This window comes from Triticum aestivum, chromosome 3D (assembly GCF_018294505.1).
Source record: "Triticum aestivum cultivar Chinese Spring chromosome 3D, IWGSC CS RefSeq v2.1, whole genome shotgun sequence".
NCBI lineage: Eukaryota > Viridiplantae > Streptophyta > Magnoliopsida > Poales > Poaceae > Triticum > Triticum aestivum.
Window position 1 is genome coordinate 323,549,424 of NC_057802.1, and position 10,843 is coordinate 323,560,266.

Genomic DNA, 10,843 nt, shown 5'->3' on the forward strand with positions numbered 1-10,843 from the left:
CACATTCTCATGCCTTTTACAAGGAATGTGCAGATATTTCAAGAAAATGTGTGGCAATAGTCAACCATAAACGCGTCGTTTACTCGGTTAACAACTATACAAAAAATGAAACACATCGTTGGAAAACATGATGCCTGGCTTGGTGCCATGGTATGGCCTCACCATGCCCTGGTAAAAAATTGGAGAATGTTTTCCTTATGTCATGATGTGCGCCTTTCATAAATCGAACCATCACCGAGGAAGTTTCATGGTTTCAAGGGGGAAGTCACCAAGATTGAAGGGGGGGTCCAAATTTCCTTTGTCCTTTGTCGACGAGTTTTTTCTACGATAAACATACAACCTACAAATCACCGTGTTCAAATTGGCACTTTTTCGGGTTCATTTGCCATATTTAGGGGATTATGTGCATTTCCTAGGCATTAATGCGCATAATTCAAGTTCAAACAATCGATGCATGAAAGGGTCCACAATAACGGCCTAGAAAACCATGCTCGTGCCATTTAGTAAATTCTCATGCCTTTTACAAGGAATGGACAGATATTTCGATGAAATGTGTGCCAATAGTCTACCACAAATGTCTGTTTGTTGGGTTTTCAACTATAAAAATGAAATAAATGCTTAAAAAACATGACGCCTGGCATGGTGCCATGGTATGACCTCACCATGCCTTGGTAAAAATTTGAGAAGGTTTGGCTTATGTTGTCATGCACGCCCTTCATAAGTCGAACCATCACCGAGGAAGTTCCATGATTTCGAAAGGGAAATCCTCAAGATTGAAGGGGAATCCAAATTTTCTTCGTTCTTTGCCCTGGAGTTTTTTTCTACGACGAACATACACCCTGCAAATCACCGTGTTCAAATTTGGCATTTTTCAGGGCTCATTTACCATATTTAGGGGATTATGTGCATTTTCTAGGCATTTAGTGCATATAAATCCAATCCAGCTACAGGTGCACGGGTGTGATGTGAGGGACGTGGATTTCCGTTCGATCATTGCGCATCCAACGGTGCACGCGCGTGATCCGCGTGGCCGGGGTTCCGACCAATCATAATGCAACACACAATAGGCTCAGCGCACACTATTTCCGGAAGCGACGGAGATGAACCGTGTGCGATAATGAACGAGCAAAATTGTAAGGGAAGCCAAATTTCTGTTGTCGTTTGTCGTTGAGCTCTTGAATACCACCGCACTGTACGCCTGTCCGGCCCCTCCGTCCCAGAGCTCTCTCCAGGCGTCGTCCATGGCACCGCGATGCATAGTAACTGTTAAAGAAGCGATGGCATCCTGCCGCGCCGCGTTCCTCGCCGCCTGCGACCGCGCACATGGAAAGGAAGCGATGGCATCTCGCCGCGCCGAGTTCATTGCCGCCGGCAGCCAGACAGTTACATGGGCGGACTTTGAGGCTGCCATGGCCAAATGGGTGGTGGATCTAGTGGCGGCCAAAGCCGCACAGAAGGAGCGAAAAAGGCAGAAAGCAGTCAAGAAAAGAGAGTCCCGCCGCCGCAAGAAAAAAGAGGCCGCACGCCGTGGTGAGGAGAGCCTGGCGGAGATCGAAGCACGGTGGGCTACCGCCTACACGGCCGGGAAGGAGAACGCCGGCGTCTGGCCAGCATGCCCTGATGGCAGCATGTCAGAAGTAGTTTAAGTTTGTAGTATTAGAGCAAATTACCAGTAGTACTTTAAGTTTGTAGTATTAACGTACAATGTCGGTAAGAGCATCCTTTGAGGGCTTTGAGCGTTGATTAGCATGTGTGCTCGTGTGCGTTTTTTGCGTTAATCATTAGAAGATCACAAAACACACGGTTTCTATGCCGTACCCGTCTGCGTTTTTTGCGTTAATGACCCAGAAGTCGGTTACCTGTACGATATTTCCTAATAAACCAGGCGTACCATTGACCGGAAAAAATCAAGTACACGTGTACATTTTTTTGGAGACGGGATCTGCCAGCTTTCTTTTTTCTCGCACACGAGTATTTTACGCACTTCGTCTGCGTTGTGTGTTTCCCCCGCCCAAGTTTCAAATTTCGCACCGAAATTTTCATTAGGCACGCGATTTCGGAATTTATTCCTCCAACCACATACCCTTCCCCTCAGTATCCCCCCTCCCTCGCGCCTCCCCCTACCGGCATCTCAAACCGCCGCCGCCGCAACCACAGCTTCAACCACATCTATGTTCTGCTCGGATCCAGTCAGGTAACCCACTGATCTCTATCACGTCCCCGGCCTGATTGCTTAAATGGCGCTTGCGAAACATCCTCATGCCTCCAAATCCCCGCCCCCCGCCAGGAGCTGATGGCGGTCCATGGCGCGATGGCCGCTGTGCGTGTTGACCCAGAGGAACACCTCGCCTCCGTCGTCGCCGCCGACATGGTGCAGGCTCTGACTTAGATGAAGTCGCCCAGCGACTACCCCCCAGGACTTAACAGGTAAGATCTGACCAGCTAAATCTTACCAATACCACTTGCAACGGCTATGATTTGTACGGTTGATGTATTAAGCATTTTCGTGCCTTGTTTATTTCAGTACTGCACACTGTGTGATGTTCAAATATTACCATGTCCAGCTCAATTTTACCAATACCAGCAACAAACTTACAATACATGACTCAAGATATCACTAGAGATTCTGCCCATTTGCTATTTTTAGTGGATGCTAACCCTGTTGCACTTAACATGCCTGTCCATGTACTTACCAGGGTCATAACGGCTGATGCTTTTGTTTGCTGTCGAGGTGAGCTGCATCCCATGTCTTACAGTATTTCACATAATTTGTGCAATTGCAGTTTAACTTCTACCCATTTAATGGTTGCCTGTAGGTACACATGTCAGTGGCATTGATCCATGCTTCGAGCCGGAGGAACAGCTCGCCTCCGCCGTCACTGACTTTGGGCGAGCTCTGGCCAAGATGAAGTGCCCCAACAACTACCTCTCAGGACTTACCAAGTATGTACTCACCAGTTCAATCTTACCAATACCAGTTGCAATTAATGGCTATGTTCTGTACGGTCGATGTATTAAGCATGTTCTAGTAAACATGCCTAACACGTTTTTGCTACCATCCCTACCTTTTTATAGACATCTGGGCCATTCTCTGCTCTGGCAGCACCTGCCTTGTGATGTTTAACTATGTCAATTGCATTTTTATCAGTACCGGTTTCAATGTCTATTAAGCCTGTTGCAATTAACAGTTGAATCCATTTTTAAACAGTTGCATTTCAATGGCTACAAACTTACAAAACATGACTTGTGATGTTTAACTATGCCATTTGCTATTTTTGGTGGATGCTAACCCTGTTGTACTTAACATGCTTGTCCATGTACTTACGCAGGGTCATAACGGCCGATACTGTTGTTTGCCGTCAAGGTTAGCTGCATCCTCTATCTTACAGTATTTCACATCATTTGTGCAATTGCAGTTTAACTTCTACCATTTACTGGTTGCCTGTAGGTACACATGTCAGTGGCACTGATCCACGCTTCGACCCGGAGGAACAGCTCGCCTCCGCCGCCGCTGACTTTGGGCGGGCTCTGGCCAAGATGAAGTGCCCCAGCAACTACCTCTCAGGACTTACCAAGTATGTACCCACTAGTTCAATCTTACCAATACCAGTTGCAATTAATGGCTATGTTTTGTACTGTCGATGTATTAAGCATGTTGTAGTAAACATGCCTAACACGTTTGAGCTATTTTCCCTACCTTTTTATAGACAACTGGGCCATTATCTGCTCTGGCAGCACCTGCCCTGTGATGTTTAACTCTGCCAATTGCATTTTTATCAGTACCGGTTTCAATGGCCATTAAGCCTGTTGCAATTAACAGTTGTATCCATTTTTAAAGAGTTGTATTTCACTGGCTACAAACTTACAAAACATGAATTAGGATGTTGTTAAGCCTATTGCAATTAACAGTTGTATCCATTTTTTAATCCATCCCTTTGCTACCGTGCTACTCTTTCGAAATGAAGATATCATTACAGATGCTGCCGTTTTATTACCATTTGCTATTTTTGGTGGATGTTAACCCTGTTGTAGTTAACATTGGCTTTCCATGTACTTACACAGGGCTACAATGGGCGATGTTGTTGTTTGCCGTCGAGGTTAGCTGCATCCCATGTCTTATACACCATCTATTCCTAAATATAAGTATTTTTAGAGATTCCAATATAGACTACATAAGGAGCAAAATGAGTGAATCTAGATTCTAAAACTATATCTATAATTCTATATACATCCGTATGTAGTTCATATTTAAATCTAAAAAATACTTGTACTTAGGAGCATGGGTAGTTGTATTTTACATCATTTGTGCAATCTCAGTTTAGCTTCTAACATTTATTGATTGCTTGTAGGTACATATATGAGGGGTACTGATCCACGCTTCGATCCCTTTTGCGTATGGGGCAGTGAGAAAACTAAAAAAGATTGTTAGGCGAAAGAAACGGGTGATTGGAATTAAGCTCTTTATTTACACTTTGTCGAAGACAACAATGAACTTTAGGATGGTAAGTAATGTGTTGCCTTTTCCCCCTGCCCACAACAAGTTACTCTATTAGACCTCAGTATCTGATATTTTTCTCTTTTCAGTGGTTTCCGAAGCTATTTACTGATGATTACCTTGCAGACTATATGACCGGAGTGGAGGCAACTAAGGTTAAAGTATATAATTCATGCTACCATGATAATGCTCTAGAATTCTTCCTGGAGGCGGTGAAGGATGGGCGGGCGATCGCCACAAGGGGTTGGACAAAAGTGGTTCATGCCTATGGCATGCAGGAAGGCACATTATGGGCATTCCGCTTCTTCAACACCGTCGGCAGTCAAAATGATTTACACTTGTCTCTTCACCTTTACTGCCTTTAAATACTGCGGTTCATCATAGTTAATTGCTGCCTAATCCTGCAATTACTGAACATATTGTACTGGCAATTTTATTTATGGATTCTTTGTTGAACCATTGTGCTGAGAATTTGAATTACACGTTTCGTATTTCAAAATTCCCAATTAGAATAATAAATTACAGGCAAAAATAATAATAGAACAGACGGCCATGGACCTTTGCAAACGGTTCTAGCAGTAAAAGGGCTTGCGATGGATAGCCTAACGCCACACAGTTTTATACATCAAATCGTGTGTGATGTAGTTAATGAAAGCAAACAGTTAACCAAGGCAGAGCGTGTGTGATAGTTACACCTTTCACACACGAGCGTATCCATAAAACCGTGTGGGATGTACATCCGAACGGAAATGTTTTCCCTGGATTGTCTGTGTGGGATGTACATAAGAACGGAAACGTATTCCTTGGATTGACTGTGTGTGATATACATATAAACGGAAATGTTTTTCTGGAATTCACCGTGTGGGATGTACATACCTACGGAAATAATTTCTGGGATTCACTGTGTGGGATGTACATACCTACGGAAATGATTTCTGGGATTCACCGTGTGGAATGTACATACCTACGGAAATGATTGGGTTTCGATGCCTCGCCCGATCGCACACGACCCCAGCCTGGGTCACAGGAGGGCCTATCCCCGACGATTTCTGGGTCGTGTGGGAAGGACACCCTATCGCACATACTCACTTGGCGACGGTTCCAAATGCCGTCGCGGAAAGGGGTTTTAAACCGTTTGTTTAGGACCGACGCGCACCAGTGCAAGTGTCATGCAATTGCGGCAAGTATTACCTTATAGATGTTGGGTATCCTAACCGAGCTGGATATCTAGCAACGCAAAGGAGAAGTATCATCTTCGTGACTTTTAGAGAGGCACACCCCCAAAACTCCTCCAGGGAAGTTCAACAAGATTCACTCTAAACATAATGACATAGAGAGTGCCTTTGGAGTGTTGAGGGTGAAATCACAAATTCGCCGCAAGATGCTAAACTACTCGATTCAAACATAGATGTTGATTATTGTAGTTATTGTAACATTGCACAACTACGTTCGTCTCCATGACAAAGATGACCTTCACTTTGTTTGGTGTGAAAGAGATCCACGTTATGTTCCAACAATCCCGGATAGATACAAGAAGTATGTTATTCCTTGGAGTGCATCAGATGCTTCAACTTCATAGGCAAGTGCTCCTAACATGGATATGTTTAGGAACGAACTAGCAACCATCATTGCTTTTGCTTGGTGAAGTCATGTTTGTGGTGTTTAGGTATTCGTCCCCATTTTGATTTGCAAACTGTGCTAATTTGATGAAGCTTTTGTTGTGGGATACATGTTAAATCCTGTTTTTTTTTCCGTCTAAACTTGGTGAAATTCCGAAATTTTCATGATTTGCATACTTCTTGGACTTGTACTACCCTATAGTGCTCCCTGTGTACACAGGGAAAAGCTATGTTTTTTTTAGAAGAAGGGAAAAACTGCTCTGTATTGGAAAAATCGTAGCAAAGAAGAAAAATTAGGCCTACAGCCATACTAACCCCTTTTTCAGCCCAGCCTTTCTTCCCCCGCCGAATTGGGGCAACAACACCTGGTCCAAGCAACGGCCGAACGGGCCCAAGCTGGATTCCTGGGCTACCAACCCATGTGGCTGAAAGGAGTGGCTGCTGACCAGCCGAACGCATCGTAATTATTCTAAAAAAAAGGTATTGGCAATTCTAAAAAACAAAACTCTGGCCAGAAGCTGGCTTGCGTGCTATAGGGACACGTTACACATACCACCGTTCTACTCCACTAAACATCATCCCAAAACATTTAGCAAATGTTGTGCCCTGCGACAGGCAAGAGACGAGATGTTATATGCACAAAACTCCTACTTAAACGCTGTACATTCCCACGAGAATCAAACAGAGCTATCAGCTTGGTGCACATCGCTAGTGGGTTTATCTCTTTCTCTTTCTCTTTCCCTCCATTGGCAATGTATATCTCTGGCGACGCATAGGGCGTCTGACGATGCTCCGAGGAGCCCTCGCTGCGAGAATCCGACGGTGTAGAGGCCGTTTCGCCCTTTCCAGCCGTCAGGGAAAGGGGTTTTGGGCGTGCCTTCTCTTGTGAAGACATCCCCTCCATCCTGCAAATTAGGAGCGATCAGCCATGAAGTGTATCAGAATAGACAGAGGAAAGGAGCGCATACAGTTACAGGGGCTCAATGTATTGCGGGCTTGCTCTAGTGAACTTATAATGGGGTAAAATCAAAGTATGTTAGACTGAACCAAGTACGTAGTACCTTTCATGCCATCTTGACTATATGTACTAGTTTGGATAACCTTTTGTCGTCCCATGCTGATACTAGCACCCGAAATAGACCATATAGATTAGATGGCCATATTGAGCAATCCACAAGTATGGACCGGGCCGACGCAACGCAAGCGTATATCCAAACTCTCGAGTCCAGCATCCACGCCGGTGGGCGCCCATGCCCATGCCCACGCCCACGGTGAGTCACTGACTCGATCACTTGGCGCGAGAGAGGCGGACAGTTCGGGAGAAAGGAACGCATGGCTGATCTCAGGCGAGGGCACGAGCTGCCTCTGCCCCTCCCCGATACACGAGAAGGGAAATGGCCCAACAGGGGAAGGGGGAGGACGGCCGTGACGCGCACTGTGCCAGTACTGTTTTGCTAAGCTGTGCAGAACAAAAACGAACAAGGGGGTCCTTTTTGGTGGCGTCACTTGGGTTGTTGTTGTTTATATTTACCTTGAGCCAGGACGGCACGTTGCTCCTGTAGCCCGTCGCCAGTATTATTGCGTCGAACTGCTGCTCCTCCTTGCCGTCCGCGAGCCTGGCCCCGACCCTCGTCACCTCCTTCACTGCTCCTACCACCTGGTTATCACATGACCTCATCAGCGCACGCACAAGCTGATAGGAAATCGGCAGAGAAACGTAAAGGCGTGCATGTGCAGTGCTGTGCTGTGCTGTGGTGCTGTGGCGACAGTGAAGAAATGGAGCTTGATGAGTGAGCTATCATTCAAGGCCTGGCTGGTAACTGGTATGATATGCCAGATTGGGAGGCACGTTTCGACAGTTTACGCCAATCTCAATTAATCCTTGGTGGAACTAACCAACCTTAATTTTGCCTGATTTGATGTGGTCTAGAGTCCCGACGTCCAGCACGGGGGTTCTGCCGGTGAGGTTCTTCAGCTCGATGGGCCCCGTCTTGGGCCGCCTAAGCCCGAGCCGGCTCGTGTTGCCGAGGGTCAAGCGCGCCGCCGCCAGGATGAACCGATCCACCAGCTGGACCGGCAGCCATTTGAGCAGAGCCATGGCAATGCCAAACGTCGACACACCCAGCATCTCCTTTGGCAGCACATGGACCTGTACAATTTTTTTTTACCGTGAGTACTTATTAGTTTTAGCGTGAATGAAACGGGCGGGCATAAATAGTTGAAGCAAAAGGGAAGGGAAACAAAACGGATCAACAACAGCACCCATGCAGATTGGAACATGCTTGTCATGAAAGATGGCAGCAAGTAAGGTGTGTGAGACAGAGAGAAAATAGGCTAGGCACCGAAGGGGAAATGCCCAAGAAGTTAAGTGCACCAAAGAGGAGCAGAGTCAAAATAATTGCACGAACTACAACAAAAGGCAGCAAGAAGAGAGTACGGATCCTAACAGCACAATCTTAGGTATATATAGCAAGAGCTCATTGTGATTGTGGAGTATTACCGTGTTCCGCACCACCATGGAGGGCTTAGCGCCATGCCGGCACAAATCCAGGCTCACCTCCATGCCGGAGTTCCCGCACCCCACCACCAACACCTTCTCCCCGGCGAACTCCTCGCCGCACTTGTACTCGCACGTGTGCAGGACGCGGCCGGCGAACTGCTGCATGCCGGGGAAGTCCGGGACGTGCGGCTCCGCGTTCTCGCCCGTCGCCACGACCAGCCACCTCGTCATCAGCACCTCGCCGCCCGCCAGGCGCACCGCCCAGGCGGCCGCGGACGCGTCGAACGCGGCCTCCTCGACGCTGGCGCCGAAGCGAGGGGCCACGCCCGCCGCGGCGGCGTAGGCCTCCATGTACGCCACGAACTGGTCCTTGCAGGGGTAGGTCGGGTACTCGGCCGGGAACGGGAGGAGCGGCAGCTCGCAGAAGCGCTTGGGCAGGTGGAGCGCGAGGCGGTCGTACATGCGGTGGCGCCACGTAAAGGCCAGCGAGTCGGACCTCTCGAGCACCGTGGCCGGCACGCCCCGAGCCGCGAGGCACGCGGCCGCGGCGAGCCCCGACGGGCCCGCGCCGACGATGACGGCGCCGGGGACCCACGTCGCGCGGCCTTCCTGCTCCTCCTTGTCCATGGCACTGGCTGCTTCGATCGGTCCTGGGGTCTCTGCTTGCCTGTGGGCGTGGGTTTTTACTGTGGAAGTGGAGGTGTGTTTTACTGTGCAAGGGGTTTTATAGGGGTTTTGGCGAGGGCCTTCATCCGCAGGAGCTTGGAGACTCGCGGGCGGGCGTACGCCTAGCAGCTTTGGAAGCTCGTATTTCCTTGCTCTTGCTCAGTTTAAAAGCCCTTGAACCCGAACGCAAAAAGGAAAAATGGAACTTGAAGACTTGAAGGTGTCTGTCACTTGACGATATCATGGACCGTGCGTACGTGGTCCACGCTGCCCTCGGTAGATGTAGGTGGGAATTACCGGGTCTTTGTCCTTGGTTGTAAATTTGGCTTGTCTCTGTTAATAACGCAAGACCACTCTGCTCTGATCGGAACCCAACAGCAACAATCCAGAGATCATGGGCAACAGTGACCTTTGATGGGAGCTTGGGAGCATCCTGTTTTCCAGGAACTGGCATAGTATGATTATATGCTCTCGACAAATAACAACTATCTATTTTTCGGTGGATGCAGGCAGTAGTTTGGACAGCGAGAGGGCTAAATGTGATGTGCACATGAGGAGTGGCAGAGCAATTCCAGCCGGCCACACCAAAAGCAGCTCAGGGTGTTCCAGCGGTTTCAACACGGAGACTCAGAGCATTTGCTTCCCCCCTCTGCTTGTGGTTCTACTTCTAGTACGTGAAGGATGTAGCACTAGCTGTATAAATCAATGAGGTTGGCGAGGATTAATTGGTAGTCCAATGGCCAAAGAGGCAAAGAGCAGTCGATGGTGTAAGGATGGGCTGGTGGTACGAGTCAACTCGGAGCGATCGAGTTCAAAATGATGGGCGAGGAATCGCCTACAAGCTACAGTTGTCACAAGTCAGGCTCGCTGCAAATATTTATTATGATATGATATGAAGCCCCCGCTGCTCGTCACAATCTTCCTACTCCGCCTCGCTGCACACGCGAGTGATAGTAGCATGGAACGGCAGCTTGCAGGCCATAAAATCAGGAATTCAACACTCCCATCTGAATTATGTGCTTATTTACGCAGACGGAGGCGCTGGACAACAAGGTGTGCCACTCGCGCAAGTCCAACGGACGCGGACAAGGGCATCGCCGGCGTCCGGTGTGCCTAGGCCTGTTAGATCATCTCTAGCAGACCCCTTAAATGGCGAAAACTGAAAACGCGGTTTTCAGTTTGTGAAAAAATATTTTAAAGGTTGGTTTGAGCTGCGGCCGAACAGGCCCCTTAAATTTAGACTGTAAAACTGAATATTCACGTATATTCTTCCCCATGTCTTCTTCCTCTCGTCTGTGTTCATAGTCAGTTCCCATCGCCCGCTGTAGTCGCCGAATCGATCCAGGAGCCAGCTCCTCCGTTGCCGGATGGATCCAGGAGCTAGCTAGCTCGACCGTGGCGGGATGGATCCGGGAGCTAGCTAGCTCGTCCGTGGCCGGCTGGATCCAGGAGCTTGCTAGCTAGATTGATCCAGGCTTGCTAGCTAGCTAGCTCGTCCGTGGCCGGATCGATCCAGGAGGTCCTTTGTCGCCGTAGCTGCTCGAGTTTCCGGCAGCAGCGGTC

At 48.3% G+C, this 10,843-nt stretch overlaps 1 protein-coding gene across 1 annotated transcript; it reads right to left on the minus strand.

Annotated features, from left to right (window-relative positions):
• Positions 1 to 6,664: 6,664 nt before the first annotated feature.
• On the minus strand, positions 6,665 to 9,470 carry LOC123074578 (indole-3-pyruvate monooxygenase YUCCA1). The gene is made up of 4 exons (XM_044497377.1): positions 8,615 to 9,470; positions 8,015 to 8,263; positions 7,646 to 7,771; positions 6,665 to 7,019 (listed from the first exon to the last, which is right to left on the minus strand). Exons 1-4 carry the CDS (start codon positions 9,239 to 9,241, stop codon positions 6,792 to 6,794), a joined length of 1,230 nt encoding a protein of 409 aa, XP_044353312.1. The 5' UTR covers positions 9,242 to 9,470; the 3' UTR covers positions 6,665 to 6,791.
• Positions 9,471 to 10,843: the final 1,373 nt, after the last annotated feature.